This window comes from Garra rufa, chromosome 13 (genome assembly GCF_049309525.1).
Source record: "Garra rufa chromosome 13, GarRuf1.0, whole genome shotgun sequence".
NCBI classification, from domain to species: domain Eukaryota; kingdom Metazoa; phylum Chordata; class Actinopteri; order Cypriniformes; family Cyprinidae; genus Garra; species Garra rufa.
Genome location: NC_133373.1, coordinates 2,521,886 through 2,543,567, shown reverse-complemented (window position 1 = coordinate 2,543,567; position 21,682 = coordinate 2,521,886). Strand labels below are relative to the sequence as shown.

Below are 21,682 nucleotides of genomic sequence, written 5' to 3'. Positions count from 1 at the left end.
AGAAAAGTTCTAAATTGAAACACTGAAAAAATGCTTTTCTTACTTAGATTTTTTGTCTTGTTTCTAGCCAAAATATCCAAAAATTCTTAAATCAAGAGGAATTTTCTAGATGAAAAATACATATTGTCTTGTTTTCAGAAAAAACATGTCATAATTAAGTGAGTTTTGCTTAGAACAAGCAAAATAATCTGTCAATGGGGTAAGCAAAGAAATAACATTTCAAACAGAAAACAAGATTTTATTTTTCTTACCCCATTCGCATTGGTAGATAATCAAGCAAAAACTCACTTAATTTGGACTTTTTTTTTTTTTTTTTGAAAACAAGACAATAACTTTTACTTGTCTATGAAATCCTTCTTGATTTAAGAATTTTTAGATATTTTGGCTGGAAACGAGACAGAAACTCTAAGAAAGACAATACCTTTTACTTGTCTAGAAAATCCTTCTTTTTACATTTTTTTTAGATATTTTGGCTGGAAGCAAGACAAAAAAATATAAGTAAAAAAAGACAATAACTTTTACTCGTCTATGAAATCCTTATTGATTTAAGAATTGTCAGATATTTTGGCTGGAAACAAGACAAAAAAAATGTGAGAAAAACATTTTCTGAAGTGTTTCAATTTAGAACTTTTTTGAAAACTATATTTTAATTGCTATTATTATAGTAATCATTGTTAATCAATGTAAGATTTTAAAGATCCTTTTTTGATAGATATTGTGGCAAGATGTCAATGCCTTAGGTGGTTCGGGGATCTCTATGTGGGAAAATCAACATAAAATTGCTGGTTTCCAGAGCTGGCAAAGCGTGATGGGAGTGAACCAACAGGCAGAAGCAGGTTGTGGTCTGTCTGCCAGTGTTGTGCTTGAACAAGGCACTTAACCCCACAACTGGAGTGATGCACAGTATAGCTGACTGTGACCTCCTCAGTGTGTGTGTGTGTGCTTTGTGAAGGACATGCAGGGATTTGCTTGTGCTTTCAGTCCAATGGCCAAAACTGTTTTGGTACCTGATGCACATAAACATTTAATTTTCAAATGCACAATAAAATTAAATGATACTGTGTTTTTATTCACCAAAATAACACTAACAGTACTGGCTATGTGTAAAGAAGTGCAGCACTTATGGCAGATTAATGCTGCGTGAAATGCAAACCACTTTATTTTAGACCTGGCTGATCTTGCTAGGTGGACACAGTGATAAAACCTCACAGCATAAGATGTACTATAGTAAACATTTATACACACTCACTGAGCAGCCCAATCTAACCCGCCGGAGAGTCATTCTTTAGATGTTTGAATCAAAATGAAACAACCCACAGATGGAAAATGAACGCTTTTTCAGTCATTTTATTACCAAATGTTGCCATAGAATAACTGAAACAAGTTTATTTCTTTTATCCCTTTTCTTTTGTTCACATCACACACTTTTAGTGGAGTCTCGTGGGCTAAGAGAGTCTGAAATGCATGCACAGGTATTTCCAATTATACGTAGAGGAACAGATGGCAAACAAAGTTGACTGAACATTAAAACAACGGTAGCTTATGGTGACGCGCTATAAAAGACGACAAAAATTAAAAAGTTCATACATAACTCACATTTCACGTTGGAAAGCTGTGCGGCCCAGTCTCTTCTCGCAGAGAGAGTGTCCCCTGAAAGCTGCTCGTATTTTATCCACTCTGAGGTGATGGAGGGATACGCCTGGAGGAGAGAAATGAAAAGGATCCGAGTGAAAATTAAATGGCTCCGTCTGGCAGTCAGCTCAGCGGGGGCCTAGGGTTAATCAGAGGGGGTGAGAAAGAGAGAGAGAGACAGGGAGAAACACTAGGAGGACGACAGTAATGCAGACAGACTGCAAAGCATCAGAGAGACTGAAACAGAGCAAGAGGAGAGACTAAGAGAGCAGCGAATGTGAGACACCGAGTCAAAAACAGAGAGAAAGATTCATCAGGATGGAAACTCACAGGGACAGGAGGCATGTTTAGAGAGGCTCGGCTGCCCTCAGAGACCTTATGAGCCCTCCACAGTGGGTCTGTCTGTGAGTCAGCGCTACATGAGGTGCTGTATGTGTGTGATGTGCATCAGTGAAAACGCAGGTGTTGAGTGTTGAGGAGTGCTACTGCTTGAGGCTCTCTCTCTGTGGAACTACGCCGATGCAGGTATAGCAACTTATAAAGTCCTCATTTAAACTCAGATACTTGAAAAGTCACATGGCGTACAACTTATTTAATGCATGTAGAGATACAATATGCACTTCTTCTATTAGTAATCAATACAAATATATCCGCTCAAAAGTTTGGGATCAGTACGATTTTTCATGTTTTAAAAAAAGTCTCTTATGCTCATCAAAGCTCCATTTATTTAATCAAAAACACAGGAAAAAGTATTATGAAATATTATTGCTATTCAAAATAACAGTTTTTTTATTTTAAAATACTTTATTTATTTCTGTGATGGAAACTCACTAGATTACTTCTGTCACATGATCCTTCAGAAATCATTCTAATATAATGATTTGCTTTATTATCAATGTTCGAAACAGTGCTGCTTAATATTTTTTGGAACCTGTGATCCTTTTGGAATGCTTTTTCAGGATTCTTTGATGAATAAAAAGTTTAAAAGAACAGCATTTATTCAAAATAGAAATCTGTTCTAAGAATATAAATCTTTACACTTTGTATCAATTTAACACATTCTTGCTAAATAAAAGTATTAATTTCTTTCAAAGAGAGAAAGGAAGAAAATTACTTTTCCCATACTGCAAAAAAAAATTTTTTTACTTAGATTTTATCTTGTTTCCAGCCAAAATATCTAAAAACTCTTAAATAAAGAAGGATTTTTAGACAAGCAGAAATTATTTTTTTGTTTTCAGAAAAAAACAAGTCAAAATTAAGTGAGTTTTTACTGGAAACAAGCAAAATAATCTGCCAGTGGGGTAAGAAAAACAATCTTGTTTTCTGTTTGAAATAAGATTTTTTTTCTTACCCAATTGGCAGATTATTTTGCTCGTTCTAAGCAAAAACTCACTTAATTTTGGCTTTTTTCTTTTGAAAACGAGAAAATAATTTTTACTTTAAACTTAAGTTTAGCAGTTGCCTTAAAATTTTGAGTTAACTTAAGTCATTTCAACTAACAAGTTAAATCAACTCATTTTCATTTAATGAGTTAAAATGACTAGTAGTTTTAAGTTGATTTAACTTAAAAATTTTCAGGCAGCTGCTTAACTTAAGTTTTTAAGTTGAATCTGGTGAAAACTTTTTACAGTGTAGAAAATCCTTTTTTAGATATTTTGGCTGGAAACGAGACAAAAAATCTAAGTAAGAAAAGTATATTTGCAGTGCAAACTTTGAACAAGGTCTTTATAGTTACAAAAGTTTTCTATTTAAAATAAATGCTGCTCTCTTTAATGTTTTATTTATCAAAAAATCCTGAAAAAAATATCACAGGTTCCAAAAAAATAAAGATAATAAATCAGTATATTAGAATGATTTCTATAGGATCATGTGACACTGAATACTGCAGTAATGATGCTGAAAATTCAGATTTGCATCACAGGAATAAATTATATTTTAAAGTATATTAAAACAGAAAACCACTATTTTAAATTGCATTAACATTTCACAATATTACATTTTTTTCTGTATTTTTAATCAAATAAATGCAGCCTTGATGAGCAGAAAAGTCTCCTTTAAAAAGCATTAAAAATCTTTCAAACTTTCGAGTGGCAGTACGTATATACAGTTCTTCAGTTCCATATGCTCGCTTTACAGGGATGGGTCAACATGCGTTCATATGACAGCTTGCTAATCTCAGTATGAGCAGCTGCTTCTGCTGAAGGCTAAACATCTTCAATGTGATATATAGTGAAAGTTCAGCTGAGTAGTCAGAAGCCATTATCAGCAGTTCAACTCCGCACAAGCTTCTGAAGTCAATTATACTGCATATTATATGCGACTGAAAGCACCCATTTGACGTGAAGTACTTACAGTGTCTATAAAATAGCTGTGCAAATACAGTAATGTCCATAGGCCTAATATATGGGAATATGAGTCACTCTAAGAAGCTCTCAGAACATTGTCGGAGGCCTCCAGAGAGGAAAGCTGCATCACTTGAAGAAAAGTGTAACTTTTTAAAAGGTTTCTTCTAACGCTTTTTCTCGGTGAGGAAATTAAGGAAAGTTGTTTTTTTGTTTTGTTTTTTTATAACAACTTTGAAACTTGGCGGAGGAGTGTTCTACATTTCCAAAAGAAAAGCAATTTCACGCTTCATTCCAAGAACCGAACACTACCTTATTGGAATTAACACTATTACACACCAAGACTTGAAAACTTTGTTAGCACATTAAAACCACTTAATTATAACGCACCATGTTAACAAAACCTACCATGATAGTATCATCACCAAATACCTAAACTGCCTAAACTCATTTAAACTATTTAATTTATAAACGTGTGAAAATAGCCTACTTAGGGGTCTATTTAGATTTTGGTGTGAATTTGGGAAGTCATGCATATAAAATTATATAAATATAAGCCTTACACCTTTATAAGGTAAAAAGTTTCATAAAATAAATATTTAATACAAACTTTGTTATGGAATCTTATTTTTACTCTAACTTGTCTAATACTTAGGCTAAATCTCAAATTCTTAACATAAGACCTCCAGAAAATATTTAAGGGGACACTGCAGGCAAAAATGCAGTTTTTTCATGCACCTGTCAAGTTTGAGATTTTGGGCTTTTTGGTTTTTCATAAAGTGTTTTTTCAAACTAGTGAAAAGAAAACATCCAAAAGACACCGTTAAGTGTTTCCTTTATAGCTCTTCATCTATTTACTTCAATAGATTTCAATTACAATCCATATTTTTAAAGAGTTTTTTCTCCTACACTGAGTCATAAATCTCCACTTCAGTAGCACTTACACACACCAAACTTCGCATTTTTATTCCTGTCTATATCCTGAACGTTTTTACAGAGGGATTTGTTCATATAGAATTTGCTTGATTTTAAACAACATTTTATTCCCCCCAAAATGGTAAAAAAAAAAAATTAGTGTTTTCTGTCTGTTCGAAGTTTTTTCTGAATTATGGCGTGACGAAATTAAATACCCAAAATACTTTTGACACTAATATGTAAAAAAAAAAAAAAAAAAAAAACATGAATTTTGAAACTGACTCGACCCAGTTGTTGTAATAGAAATGTATGCAAATTAGCACATATTTTATTAAATAATGGATCATTTGCATATTTAAACCTAAAAAAAAAAAAAAAAAAAAAAAAACTTGCAATACAAAAAATGTTTGCAATTATCAATATAATCAATCAACTGAATGAGTAAGTAAGATAACTATTAATTAATTTATTTTCTACCTTATTCACCTGCAATGTCTTGCCTTAAGGAAGAATTCACCCACCAGATAGAAAAATTGGATAATTAAGAGTTTGGACACATCCACTAGGAAGAATGATGTAAAAATATATCTATATGTACATTTTGGTGTTTCGAAATGTTGAAGTCATTCATGCTATTCACTGAATCCCTGTCCTCTACTGCACTCTAGTGTCTTTAATTAAAACTACAAAGCACCAGAAATTCTATGAAAATAGATGGTGCTGCTGTAATGGATGTATGGTATTAATGAGAAGGGCACAACAAACACATGAGCCTCAGGTGTTTCAAAAAAATAGTTAAACAAAATACAATTTCTGATATTGTGACTAAAGAAAAACCATTAGTTACGACCGCCTCGATTTTCTTTCCAAGACAGATTTTTTTTTAAACATCCAAAGCAAGCCATTAAGCTAGACACGCACTATTTTTCTGTCTACCAGCTGATGTCAAAAGCAATTTACATCCATTAAAACACCCTAGCTATCTATTTACTGAAATCAGTCATACTTTGTAGGCTTTCTAAGACTCGGTCCAGAAATTAAGTAAACAATAATTTGTCTAAAACAGCACAAAATGTGTCATCACTCTGAACAGAATTTGATGGACGGATGAACATGTGATGGACATGGTCATTAAAGTGTGCTCTTAAAACGTACAGTAGCATTGTCACCAGTAGATGGCAGTCATCAGTCACAAATGTAAACCTCAATAGAATAGAATAGAATAGAATAGAATAGAATAGAATAGAATAGAGTAGAATAGAATAGAATAGAATAGAATAGAATAGAATAGAATAGAATAGAATAGAGCGTTTATTGCCACACAACGCTCTTAAAAATAAAGGTGCTTTAAAAGGTTCTTCACAGCGATGCCTTAGAAGAACCATTTTTGGAACTATTCTGTCAAAAGAAGCATTTTACCTTTTTTATAATCTAAAGAATCTTCTTTCACCAGAAAGAACCTTTTGTGAAACAGGAATGTTCTTCAGATGTTAAAGGTTCTTCTATGGCATCGTGAAGCATCTTTCTATTTAAGAGTGAACCAGGGCCATTTGAAACTGTATTATTAAACGTACTATACTTTTCCTGGGGGGCTAAATCAACAAGGATCTCCAAAACCTTCAGAGTCAATATTATTTTTATGTTTAACATCATAATTAAAAAAATCCATAAGTCTTTAGGAGCCTTCCAAACTAAGATGATCTTCTTAAACAAGAACATCTCTCACATTTCTGTCTCTCTCATACATAAAAACCAGCTCACACCTCAAACTTGCTTAACTTGATTTACTTCTGCACCTTTTTCTCACACCGAACACACGCAGTAATTAAACTAGATTAATTCAAATGAGTCACTGTTTCCACATATGTTGATAAGTAAAGCACACTTCAGAATTCCACAGTGGTTCCCGACCTTTTTGTCTCCAAGGCATCCCACTGTCCACAATAATATTTGAAGGTCCCATTACTTTTTTAGTTGTTTTTGATTTGCTGGCTGAGGGCTTTTCATTTACAAATATTTTTCAGTCTAATAAAATGATCAGAACTTAACATATCCATTGCACTTTTAAAATGATTCTTTCTCATATGTAAATAACAGCAGGTATCCTTCTTCAAAGAATAACAAATGGGAATTAAAATTAAATTAAAAAAGCTTATTTAATGCATGTTGTGTCCCCCTTGGAAATTTGCTGAGGCCCCTAGGTGGGCCCCGGCCCCCTTTTTGGGAAACACTGCCGCAGAGGTCCTCCAGGTATTGTTTTCATTCTATAAATACACGCTTTACATGTACTGACGTCCTACTCATTTTAAGTACACTGCAAAAAATGTTTTTTTTTCTTAGTATTTTTGTCTTTTATTAAATCAGGATGCACAAGTAATTAATATTTAAACCTGTGTGACCTATCGCATTTCAACTATAAGGTGAAGAACCACTTGTATGTTTGGTGCCTTACTTTGACCAAATCCTGCTTCGCTGAGCTGTTAATTTTGCTCTGTTATATGTATCATAATCTTTAATTATAACAATTAATAACCTAATTAGTTTCCTCATAAGTAAGTGAAAAAGTAGCCTTAAGCTCATCTATATAGTATGCAAAAAGAACTACACTGCAAAAATATTTATACAGAAAACAAGACAAATCTTAAGTTATTTTACTTGTCAAGTAAATGCATCCTGATTCAAGAATTTTTAGTGTTTTTGTCTTGTTTCTAGTATAAATATCCAAAAATGATTGAATCAGGATGCATTTACTGGAAATTAAATAAATTAAAATAAAATAAAATCTAATTTTTCTTACCCTATTGGCTGATACTTTTGCTTTTTGTTTTAAACAAAAACTATCAAAATTGTGATTTATTTATTTTTTCAGAAAACAAGACATAATATCTCAAGTCATTTTACTTGTCAAGTAAATGCATCCTGATTCAAGAATTCTTAGATATTTTTGTTTTCTAATATAAATATTTTTGCAGTGTAGTTCTTTTTGCATACTATATAGATGAGCTTAAGGCTACGTTTTCACTTACTTATGAAGAAATTAATTAGGTTATTAATTGTTATATTTAAAGATTATGATACGTATAACAGAGCAAAATAAAACTGCTCAGCGAAGCAGGATTAATTGATTGATTGAATCAGGATGCATTTACTAGACAAGTAAAATTACTTAAGACATTTTGTCTTGTTTTCTGGGAAAAATATGTTAGTTTTTGCTTAAAACAAGCAAAAATATCTGCCAATGGGGATAAATCAAAGGCTATTTGAGATTTAAGATTAGAAAAAATATTTTTTTCAGAAAACAAGACAAAATACCTTAAGTCATTTTACTTGTCCAGAAAATGCATACTGATTCAAGAATTTTTTGTATTTTTGTCTTGTTTTCTAGTATAAATATCTATAAATGATTCAGGGTGCATTTACTAGAAATAAAATAAATAAAATAAAATTATCTTAAATCTAATTTTTCTTACCACATTGGCAGATATATTTGCTTGTTTTAACCAAAAACTAACAAAATTGTTTTTTTTTTTCTTCAGAAAACAAGACATAATATCTTAAGGTATTTTACTTGTCAAGTAAATGCATCCTGATTCAAGAATTCTTAAATATTTTTGTTTTCTAGCATAAATATCTAAAAATGGTTGAATCAGGATGCATTTACTGGAAATAAAATAAAATAAAATAAAATAAAATCTTATTTTTGTTACCACATTGGCAGATATTTCTGCTTGTTTTAACCAAAAACTAACAAAATTTGGGGGGAAAAAATCAGAAAACAAGACATAATATCTCAAGTATATATAATTTTACTTGTCAAGTAAATGCATCCTGACTCAAGAATTCTTAGATATTTTTGTTTTCTAGCATAAATATCTAAAAATGATTGAATCAGGATGCATTTACTGGAAATAAAATAAAATAAAATTAAATCTTATTTTTGTTACCACATTGGCAGATATTTTTACTTGTTTTAACCAAAAACTAACAAAACTGTTTTAGTTTTTTTTTTTTTTTTTTTTCAGAAAACAAGACATAATATCAAGACATATATCATAATAGATAACAAGACATATATCTTAATATCTAACCAAAAACTAACAAAATTTTGGGGGAAAAAAACAGAAAACAAGACATAATCTCTCAAGTATATATAATTTTACTTGTCAAGTAAATGCATCCTGACTCAAGAATTGTTGGTATTTTTGTCTTGTTTTCTAGAAATGCATTCTAGCATGTCTAGTTTTCTTTTTGCGTACTATATAAATGAGCTTAAGGCCCCCTTTTCCCTTACATATGAAGAAATTAATTAGGTTATTAATTGTTATAATTAAAGATTATGATACGTATAACAGAGCAAAGTAAAACAGCTCAGCGAAACAGGATTTGGGTCAAAGTAAGTCACCAAACATTCAAGTGGTTCTTCACCTTGTACTCGGTGTGTTGTAATTTCCATGCCGTTGATTATAATGACTGTACGGCAGCTGTGTGATAATAACGTGAGCGTCGTTCTTTTGTCGCGACACGGTGCTGAGCTCGACATGTCTTTCCACATCAAAGGGAAATCGCACAAGTTCCAACAGTTCAGCGGTGGGAGGCTGCCAGCGCTTGAAAGGATCATTCGCCTCCAAAGCACCAAAGCAAACAAACACTCTTGCCCTCGGAAGTTGCATATTTCCATAAACTGCTCTATGGATAAAAAGCGTCCTTGAGTGCCGTCGGTGTTATTTGCGTTTAAGCTCGATATGTCTGAAAATCAGCCTCTTTGCGCTCTAGTTTTCTTAACTTCACTCTTGTGCTCGGCATGCTCACAGGGGACACGATTCGTTCATTCAGCTGCACTAGATGCGGAAGGCAGATACAACATTAAGTGGGGATTTGATGAGTCCACGATCACTTTTGAAGTAGAAGTGGAAACGACAGGATATATAGGATTCGGTTTATCACCGACCGGTGCCATGTCCTCGTCTGATATCGTAATAGGTGGTGTGCTCAACGGAAGTCCATATCTGCTGGTAAGTGTGCACGCACCTTTGAGCTTGAATGCAGCTCACATTCAATGCTGATTATAGAGTTAAACAGCACTGACTCACAATGACTTAAAATGAGTCTCTGACTGTAAATGTTGTAATGGACTGATTATTATTTCTGGAATGGTTCAAGTCATTTGTGTCTAGAGTAGCACAGTTATATTTGTAGAAATAGCCAACAATGCATTGTATGGGTCAAAATCAGTTTTTCTTTTATGCCAAAAATCATTAGGATTTAAATAAAGATCATGTTCCATTAAGTCATTTTGTACATTTCCTTATAAATATATTTTTTTTAGTGATATGCATTGCTAAGAACTTCATTTGTACAACTTTAAAGGCGATTTTCTCAGTATTTTTATTTTTTTCCACCTTCAGATTCCAGGGGTGTATCTCATCCAAATATTGTCCTATCCTAACAACCGCACATCAATAGAAAGCTTATTTATTCAGCTTATAGATGATGTATAAATCTCAATTCCAACAAGATGCCCCTTATGATTTATTTAGTTTTTTATTTTTCTAGATTTTCTAATAAAAATGTTTGGGATGGATCAGTTATGAATCATTTTTGTTATGGATAATATTTAAAAGTGCATTAATAAATGAATAACAATGTAAAACATAACTTTGTTTACTATCCTAAAATCTCACTGTGCATTTATATCAGAAAATAACACAGTTCACACTTCACAGCCAAAGTAACATATATTAGATTTAATCAGTGTTGGGGAAAGTTACTTTTAAAAGTAATGCATTACAATATTGAGTTACTCCATAAAAAAGTAACTAGTTATGTTACTTAGTTACATGTTATGGAAAGTAATGCGTTACGTTACTTTTGTGTTACTTTTTAAATCTGGGCAGGGCTTGCTTGTTTGTTTTTAATATAAAAAGTTCTATTTTTGTCAAATGTGAAAGCCTTTTTACACCAAAAGCCTCTTTAGAGAAAAGTAAATTGACGTCTGTACAGTAGACCGCAGAAGAAACAATGTCAACTCTTCAGCAATAAAAAAAAAAGGAAAACAAATGTTAGATTATCTTGAGTAATTTTTGCTTATTAATATGGATGCACTGGATCATCGAAGGTCAGCAGCAAAGACATCAGTCAATAAAAAGGGATAAATACATAAAGGATATTTGTGTTATTTAACATATTTGATTATTGCAGGTTTGCGTTGAATTTCACTGTTTTTATTCATTTTGAAGAACACTGGATCTGTTTTTTAGTGAGTGAGATGAATTAATGCATGTTCACATTTATTCTAGAACTAAAGTAACATCTTACTCACAATTTCTCTCAACATGGGGACAGGAGAGCTTTTAATCAATAAATGAGGGGAAAAAGTAACTCCGATATTTTCTTGTCAATTAAAAAGTAATGCGTTACTTTACTAGTTACTTGGAAAAAGTAATATTATTACGTAACTTGCGTTACTTGTAATGTATTACCTCCAACACTGAACTTAATAGATAATTTTTATTGTTGTGGTATTGTTTTAGTTATTTGTCTCAGTAAAGCAAAACAAAATGCATATTCTGCATATATTATCGGAACATCTGTATTGGCAGTGGTCGCAAAAACTATATTGATCGGGTGCGGCCATTTGTGAATTTTATGGGACTGGTTTTCGGTCTCATCTGCGTCCAGCTATTTTTAGCTGTAGACTACAAAACAGAACATTTTGCTTTTTGATATTGCAAATTGGTGTGTTTTACCATATTTCTTTAATGTATCTTAATTATGAGCACATTGGTTTGTAGTGCAAACTGTTTTACGCTGTTATTCTTCTCGTTTTTCCCTGTTTACTTTCCTTAGCTTACTTTTTACTTGACTTCCATCATTTTTTTACAGTAAATGGGAACCGCATGCTAAGTTCAAAGGTTTATTATAAAACTATATTTAGGTTTTTAAAATTGCAAGCCACATTAAAGACTACTGTCATCTGCAGTTATAGCTTTTTGTGTCCTAAAATCTGCTGCAATGAGATCATCCGCTGACCCACTGACCTGACTACAATCAGCTGCCCTGTTGTGACCTGGATTTTATTCAGACAGTGCTCACATAATCACTACTGTTTCAAATGCAAGCACATCCACACCTGCTCTCCATATGCTTTGCATACTATATATACCCAGCTGTAAACTGTATGGTGTATACAATAGAAGTTCATGATTAGTTTTCAACAATGGACTATTCATCAGCATTATGTAACGAAGGCTCGTTTATATCAGTGCATTTCTGTTTTAGGTTTGTAAGCACAAGTCATGATGTCTTTTGTTCCAAAACATATCCATGCACATGCACAAGAACGTATTGGACAAAATAGGACGTTTGCAAACATTTTGATCCAAGGTTATCAGATGTGACCACATGCACATTTACTCTCACAGTCCAATACTTCATAAAAATAGTTTCAGACTCAAAAGATTCAAACCTGAGATGGACTAACTTTGTTCCTCCTCACTCTGCTCAGGACTACTATACAGACTCAAACAGAAAGGTCCATAAAGATCCGCTGCAGAGCTATCAGCTCCTGTATGGCAGAGAGAATGACACACACACTGTTCTGGCTTTCAGCAGAAACCTCCAGACCTGTGATGACAATGACAAAGTCATTACGGTAGGTTTGACGTCATGCATTATTACATGTGGCTCCATAATTCTCCAAATTCTACTTTTTTGGACTCTCTGTTGTAATTGCCTTGGAATAATACAGTGTTTTATTAAAGGAGAATTCACATCCAGACCAAAAATTGACAGATGATGTACTCAACCCCTTGTCATCCAAGATGTTCATGTCTTATGTCTACTATCGTAGAGAAATAATGTTTTTTTGTGGAAAACATTTCCTTTTAAAAAACCACTTCTGTGGTGCCTCGAGTTTGAACTTCCAAAATGCAGTTTAAATGCGGCTTGAAGCGATCCCAAATGCGGTTGTAAATGATCCCAGCCAAGGAAGAAGGGTCTTATCTAACAAAATGATCAGTTATTGTTATTTTTTGAAATGATAATTTCTATACTTTTTAACCTTAAACGCTCATCTTGTCTTGCTCTGCCTAAACTCAAGGCTCAAGGCTTATTTTCGGTCATGACTTATTCTTATCCCATCTTATTTTCTCCCTCAACTTCAAAAATCAATTTAAAATCATTGTACATCGCTGAAGAAGTACTGACCCAGTTCTTGCAAAGTGAACATGCAAAAAAGATAAAACATTTGAAGTTGAGGGAAAAAATGAGATAGGAGTTTTTCGACATACCCTAAATGTAGAGTTCAGACAGAACATGACAAGACGAGCGTTTCAAGGTTAAAAAGTATATAAATTCAAATTGTAAAAAAAAATAAATAAATAAATAAATGGGATTGTTTGAAGCTGCATTTTAGAAGTTCACACTCGGGGCACCATAGAAGTCCACTATATGGAGAAAAATCCTGAAATGTTATCCTTAAAAAAACTACATTTCTTTACGACCGAAGAAAGAAAGACATGAACATCTTGGATGAGGGGGTGACCAGTGTTGTGGAAAGTAAAAGTAATGCATTACAATATTGAGTTACTCCCTAGAAAAGTAACTAATTACGTTACTTGGTTACTTTTTATAGAAAGTAACGCATACGTTACTTTTGCGTTACTTTTAAATCTGGGCAGGGCTTGCTTGTTTGTTTTTAATATAAAAAGTTCTATTTTTGTAAATGTAAAAGCCTTTTCACATTAAAAGCCTCAGGCTTAGAGAAAAGTAAATTCACGTCTGTATAAAAAATGTCAGCTCTTCAGCAATAAAAAAAGGAAAACAAATGTTAGATTATCTTGAGTCATTATGGATGAATTGGATCTTCAAAGGTCGACAGCAAAGACATCTAGCTAATAAAATGGGATTAAAATACATAAAGGATATTTGTATTATTTAACATATTTAATTATTGCAGGTTTGCGTTGAATTTCACAGTTTTTATTCATTTTGAAGAATACTGGATCTATGTTTTTAGTGAGTGAGATGAATTAATGCATGTTCATTTTCTCACAATTTCTCTCAACATGGGGACAGGAGAGCTTTTTTAATCAATAAATGGGGGAAAAAGTAACTGGCATTACTTACTTGTAATGCGTTACATTATCTGTAAATTCTTGTTCTGGAAGTGAACTTCTCCTTTAAGAAGCTAAATAAACTCACCTTCCTAAAATGTTGTCAAATTATTACTTCTATAAGAAATCTGTTGAACTTAAGCGTACAATTACCCATAATTTGTCGCTGCCTAGGGCAGTACAGTGAGAGTGATCTGGGCGTTCCACGTGGAGGACGTGGGAGTTTCAGGACCAGTCTACCATGGAATGAACAGAGGCAGAAAGAGTCTGCGATTACTCAACCCTGGAACCAGCTCCAGCATCCCAGCAGGAGCAGCTTTCTTTGACCTTCAAAACGAGAAGGTGAGGAAAGTGCATTCAGCAGACTGCCGGAGCGTTTGATGAGCTAGGAGTGACAGAGAACGGCTTAGCCTCAGGCAGTGTCATACCTACTGTTTCGTCTATTTTTGCATGCTTGGGAATCAAGGTCCTTGTGGTTACATATGAATCCTTTTTAAATACAGACTCTTTTGCTTCCTGATTGGGTATTTTGAATGAAAACAAGGCCCCTTTTATGCTTGTGGGACTCTGCCAAACACCAGATTTTATAAGAGTGTACATATTTACAACCGCATAACAAATACTCAGCATTGAATAGGGGAAAAAAAAAAAAAAACAGTAAATGGGACAAATAAAATGTCCATGCTCTCCAGTCCACAATGGAATACTTCTGCTCATTGCTGTCTGACTGCTACAGTTAACCGTTTTGTATCCATAATTTAACATATACGTATTTAAATATTTTAGGTTTCCGTGCCTCATAAGGATACGACATACTGGTGTCAGATCTTTAAATTTCCAGAGCTGAAGACGAAACATCATATAATCAGAGTGAGTAATAAAACTGTTTAAATTTTAAAGCATGCCCGTCTTAATCAAATCATAATGTTTTAAAACATTTACATTCATTCAAGACATGTTTCAAACCAGAAACTATTATTCCAGAGATGCATTCTTGGGAAATTGCCAATTAAATCCTCCCTGTTGTGAATACCTTCTACTATCTCAGTTCACTTCTGCTGTACTTATATTTATAGGCTTTCATTAAGCTTGTGCCGTTTTAAACAGATTCCAGTACTGTAATTAACTGATCAAAATGTAAATGCCAAGAAGATATTACTAGATTTCCCACAATGTTCACTAAAAAAAAAACTGAATTTACTGTGTTTAAGGTAAGTGGTTGCAATCAATTTATTTTAGCTACATTTAAATAAACTAATTAAGTTGACTAACTGTCAATTTTTTTTTAAATGTAGCTTAAATAGTTTGCAACCACTAACCTTAAGAAAATTGTAATTTTAAGTAATTTTAAGTAATTTTTTTTCACTATTGGAGCAGCTACTGACTGTGGCTTGCCAATCTACAAGATAATCATAGTTACGCTACAGTCAAGATTATTTTTTATTTGATTATTTTTATTGTCTTAAGTAGCATGATTATATGTGACCTTGGACCACAAAACCAGTCTTAAGTCGCTGGGGTTTATTTGTAGCAATAGCCAAAAATACATTGTATGGGTCAAAATTATTGATTTTTCTTTTATGCCAAAAATCATTAGGAAATTCAGTAAAGATCATGTTCCATGAAGATTTTTTGTAAAATTCCTACTGTAAATATATCAAAATGGAATTTTTGATTAGTAATTTGCATTGTTAAGAACTTAATTTGGAGAACTTTAAAGGTGATTTTCTCAGTATTTAGATTTTTTTGCACCCTCAGATTCCTGATTTTCAAATAGATGTATCTCAGACAAATATTGTCCTATCATAACAAACCATATATCAATAGAAAGCTTATATATTGAGCTTTCATGTGATGTATACATCTCAGTTTTGTAAAATTTAACCTTATGACTGGTTTTGTGGTCCAGGGTCACATATTTGTAGCAATAGCCAACAATACATTGCATGCATCAAAACTATAGGTTTTTCTTTTATGCCAAAAATCATTGGGATATTAGGTAAAGATCATGTTCCATGAAAATATTTTGTGAAATTTCTACCATAAATATATCTCATTTTTGATTAGTTAATATGCATTTGTAACAACTTAATTTTAACAACTTTAAAGGCGATTTTCAGATTCCAGATTTTCAAATAGTTGTATCTTGGCCAAACAAACCATACATCAATAAAAGCTTATTTTTTAATATTAGAAAGCTTTTAGATTATGTATAAATCTCAGTTTCAAAAAATTGAGCCTTAAGACTGGTTTTGTGCTCCAGGGTCACATGTAAAAAGAGGACCACTGCAACAAAACTAATTCATAAGAAATAATCAAATTTTACAGTGCATCATAAGAGACAGGACCGTTCATAATTCACTAGAATGAATCATACTTTTCCAACACTACACTGATTCACTAGAATGAAGTAAAAACGTTATTTAATTTAAGACAGAGAGGATCGAACTCTGCAGTCTTTAGAGATTTTATCAGTGTCAGTGTGAATGCTGAAAGCCATTCTCGGTTGATTATTCTTTTAGTGTTTTATAGCAGATCAAAAAACTATTATGAAAATTGTTGTACTTTCATGCTATAAAGGGTTTGCACTAACGTCACAGTTTGGTCAGTTACACAGACACACGGCCATATTGAAGATACTTGGAGATACTGTTAATTTATGCTGTCTAAACCATGGAAAAAATGTGTGGAAGCTGCTAAATCATATAGAGAAAGACTTAGTAAGGAAAGGACGCAATATCTTGATAAACTAAAGTTAATAGGTGGTAAAGATATGTATAAGAAGTATTCATTAAGATATTAGCCTAATATTTCACCTACTTGACCGGAAATGATAAGAACAAACACACTTGTCAAGATTATGATAATCCTGGTTCAGTTTGGCCAACCACAAACGCCTTTTGATCCTCAGACAGTTTTTTGCACTCTTCTCCTTGATTTGTTATAACTTTTGGCAGTCTATAGTACTACAAATGTAGTTTCCTGGTCTGACCAATTAGTACAGCCCAAAACATGACAATAATTGACCATTTTCAGCAGCAATAATCAGCTAAATTTGTGAGTTTCATTCAGTTCAGTGGCATTGTTTACGTTCTGTGCCACCAATATGGCCGACTGATGATGTGTTGTAAAAACGCAATTTTTAGTTACCTAGTGCGATCCTTTTTTTTTTTTTGAAAATATGTTTAAATCATAAACATGGTATGTCTTACCTCATATTGCTTGTTTTTGCATTGTTTATTTTGCTACAGTATATTGTAACCTGCATCGGTTTCCATCTCTGTCTGTCTCTCTCCCTCAGCTTCTTTTTTTGTCTCACCTGCTTATTATTGTCTTTTGCAGCTGCTATTTGTAGATCAGACATGCTACTAAAATTATACTCTCAGACATGAGTAACAGTTGACCTTTTAGGGTAAACTTATTCACTAGAATAAAGTAAAAACATTATATAATGTAAGACACAGAAGATCTAACTGCAATCTTTAGAGATTTTATCAGTGTCAGTGTGAAAGCTGAAAGCCATTTTGGTAAGCACTTGATTATTCTTTCAATGTTTGATAGCAGATAAAAAAAAAACTATTATTAAAATTGTTTTACTTTCATGCTATTAAGGGTTTGCACTTACGTCACGGTTTGCTCAGTTAAGATTCTAAAAAAAAAAATCCTGGTTCAGTTTGGCCAGCCACAAACGCCTTTTGATCCTCAGAGAGTCTTTTGCACTCCTCGCCTTTGATTGTTATAACCTTTGGCAGTCTATAGTACTGTCTAATGTTTTTTTTCCTGGTCTAAACAAATAGTACAGCCCAAAACATGACAATAATTGACCATTTTTAGCATTAACTTTGTGAGTTTCATTCAGTTCCGTGGCATTGTTTACATTCTGTGCCACCAATATGGCCGACTGATGCTGCATCTTAAAAACACTCTACACTCTTAAAAACAATGGCTCCAAGAGACTATTTTTGCAGTGATGCCATTGAAGAACCATTTTTGGCTCCTCAAAGAACCTTCCAGTGAACAGTTCCTAAAAGAACCATTTGAAGAACATTTTAAAAATCCAAAGAACATTTTTCGACTATAAAGAACCTTTTCTGCATTTGAAAGGTTGCATGGATGTTCAAGATTCTTCATAGAACCATTGATGCCAACAAAGAACCTTTATTTTTAAGAGTTTATACCATAGCGTCACAATTTTTTGTTACTGTAGTTGCTTAGTGGGATCCTGTTTTTTTTCTCTCTCGAAAATATGTTTAAATTATAATCTTCATACGTGATTTTATTTCAAAACATGTTTTGTTTTACCTCCTATTGGTTGTTTTTACGTTGTTTATTTTGCTACAGTATCTTGTCACCTGCATCGGTTTCCATCTCTGTCTGTCTCTTTCCCTGAGCTTTTTTGTCTCACCTGCTTATTATTGTCTTTTGCAGCTGCTATTTGTAGATCAGACATGCTACTGAAATTATACTCTCTGACCCAGATGAAAGAGTCTTCCCGTAACTAAGCTTTTCAAGTTTTCTTAATTAGAGGCAGAAGAGGTACTTTAATCATATGATAAAATACTACAATTAAGCATCATCCTTTCAGGCTAATTTTTTCAAATGTGCTAACCTTTAATTTAATTTAATTGTTGTAGTCACCAGTTTGTGTCCATGTAAAATTCAGCTGCGGAGAGACAGGCATGCATTCATCTCTATGAATTCATCACTATGGATACAGCTCCACATTTTTAGCCAAAACATAAGTGCTGCACATGCAGAAGTGAGCAGCTCACTATGAATGTAACCCATTTAGTTGGCTGCAGTGTTCAGTATGTAATGCACCGGATACAACGACTCTACAGTGAATACACTTGTGCGTAGTCACAAGATGATGAAATATACAAGTGTACACTTACAGATTCTAAGATGCATAGACTCTAATCCTGGCCTAAATAGACCACGTTTGAGTTAGATATTACATTTAGCCTCTGTTTAACCTTCATTGACATCATCTGAACACAAATCAGCAAGTGAATAATTATTGTGACCCCTCTTCGCCCTCTTTTCCTGTCCTCTCTACATACAGTAGCCTGGTTTTCAGAAAGCTCCAGGCTGTGTTAGTCAGATGCCAGCAGCTGCCCCATAACCACAGCAGTGTCTGGATGTTTCCTGCTCTGTTCCCACTCAGTTTCATGCAGCAGATGTTGAACTGTCAAACAGGAGCGGATTTTCCAGACACTGTGCTCTCACTGTCTATATTCAGGCTATATTGTCACTGTCCTTATTCAGTCAAAAAAATCATGCTATGTGATGCCAGAAGAGGCTGTTTGGGTGTACTTTATACAGTATGGTGATACTAAGATCTCAAATAAAGTGTTATTAGTATTAGTATACGTCCTTTAAACTTCCTATTTTTTATGTACTTCTCAGAAATATACTTAAAATGACATTTAAGTATACTTGACTTATACTTAAAAAGTCTAAGTATATTTGAGCTATACTTGTGCTCTGAGAATCTGTGTTTTCATTGTTATACGCTAGAGGCGCTATTGCACATCTTCTGTACAGAATTTCCAAAACACAAGTGAAGAAGAAACCGAAACAACAGATGCTTCCACATGTGATCTAACACAATCGTCAGACATAAAACTGTATCAAAACCATAGATATGGAAAACTGTAACGTTATGAAATAAAATGTCGACCCATGAAGAGATAATAATGACTGTCAAACTTTGCGGTGTTGATCAACTCCATCTACGTTTTGATTATCATGAATAGTCTTTTTTTAGCTTTTGGTTCAAAATGTCCCTTACCAAAAAGAAGTATACTTCAAGTTTAAGTATACTTAAGTAAAGTTCAAGTACATTTGTAAGTATACTTTCTGTAGTGAGTATACAAATATCAGTGTACTAGTACTATACTTTTAAGTGTACTATTTCAATACTCCTTGGGACTAAATTGGCCCACCTTTTAGTATATAAACGTATACTTTAGGTATAACAGTAGTAAAGTTTGAGTAACTAGTTTACATCTATGTTTTTAGTTTGGACTGCAAGTATAGTTAAAGTGAACTTCGGTTTTGTTTTTAAAACTTCTAAGAAAATAGTTTTTCGGTGTACTTTTTTCCTTAGGGTATACTGCAGATGATTTGCTAAGAATAAACGCATAAATACGCCTTTGAAAATACGCACACACATATTTAAATTAGGCTTGTGCTTGTGGTAATTATCATTAATATTTGTCATCCAGCTCATTTTCTGGGCTCTGTGATGAGCAATTTACTAGAATATCCCAGTGTGCATTTTTGAATGATTCTGTCTTAGTGACAAAACACAAAATGTTGTTATCTAAACAAAAGATGCATCCTTTTAAGTTACACTGATACAGTCTTGTGCATGAAATCATACTGTTTGATGTTTAACAGTAGCATAATATAGATCTGTGATGGATTTAGATGCATGGATCAGACATGCTGTTATTGGTTAAAAACAACAGAATGCAACAACACAATAAACATTAGATTTGTTCATTAGATTTTCGGGCTTCAAAACAAAACGGCTCCCAGTGGGTAAAAAAGAGGAGGTAGAAGGGAAATAAAGGAATGTTTGAATATTTATTCAGCCACTGTTTGGCCCCGGGTCCCACTGCTTCAGGCAGAGACCCCTGGAAGAGAGGGACACAGTTCACTCTGTTGGAAATGCTTTTATTTAGAATTCCAGTTCCGCCAGCAGAAGCCCACTGTGAGGAGAAAAATAATTCTGAAATCCCCCACTTCCTATTCCAGAGATATCCAAGCTGGTTTTAGCTCAACAATCCACACACACACAGAGTGAGAGAGAGAGAGAGAGAGAGTGTTCTTGTAGAGGATCAAAATAGAGTGGTTTAAAAAGATAACCTACTTTTATCAACTCTGTATGGCTGATCCCTTTATCAAAGCTCAGAAGAGTGTTGTGGAAGTGCTCTTGTTTTGGATTAAATAAAACTTCTCAGATGCATTTAATTGCAGTTAAACTACACTAAAGCAGTACTTTCACTATATTATATGCACTACTGTTCAAACGTTTATAGTTAGTAAGGTTTATTGTAAGAAATTACTACGATATATCAAAGCAAAGTGACAGCAAAGACATTTGCAAAATAAAATCTGAACTAAATTCAGTTTTACCATTACAGGAACTAAAACAGACTACAAAAAGTTCTAATTCAGAACAGTATACTGTATTTTTAATCAGCATGAGTGAGCATGAGTATGGACGCCTGTTTCTGTCACTTAATTAAAATAAAAAAATTAAAAGGTAATTGTGACTTTTTATCTCACAATTCTGACTTTTTCTTGAAATTGTGTGTTTACATTTCACAATTCGGACTTTTTTTCCTCAGAATTGTAAGATATTACCTTATTAAGTCAGAATTGCGAGATGTAAACTATATAAATTGGCAGTTGTAAGTTATAAAGTTATAATTGGGAGATATAAACTCGAATTTCTGATAACATCAGTTGGACTTTATCAATTGGACTCATAACTCACAATTTTAAGTTGTGAGAACTTAAAGTCAGAATTGCCAGATATAATCTCATAAATTCAAGAAATATAGTCAAAAAGTGCTTTCTACTGTATTTTTGATCAAATAAGTGCAGCATGGGTGAGCATGAGTATAGAAGCCCATTTCTGGCACTAAATAAAAAAATAAAAAGGTA

The 21,682-nt window shown here is 33.2% G+C and overlaps 1 protein-coding gene across 1 annotated transcript in view; it reads left to right on the top strand.

The window, feature by feature from the left end:
- Nucleotides 1-9,474: 9,474 nt before the first annotated feature.
- Nucleotides 9,475-21,682, top strand: part of moxd1 (monooxygenase, DBH-like 1) — a 36,836-nt gene continuing 24,628 nt past the window's right edge. The window contains exons 1-4 of the mRNA XM_073816723.1: nucleotides 9,475-9,901; nucleotides 12,394-12,540; nucleotides 14,177-14,344; nucleotides 14,789-14,872. Coding sequence (XP_073672824.1) covers nucleotides 9,632-9,901; nucleotides 12,394-12,540; nucleotides 14,177-14,344; nucleotides 14,789-14,872 — 669 coding nt within the window. The 5' untranslated portion in view covers nucleotides 9,475-9,631. The remainder of the gene's footprint in view (nucleotides 9,902-12,393; nucleotides 12,541-14,176; nucleotides 14,345-14,788; nucleotides 14,873-21,682) is intronic.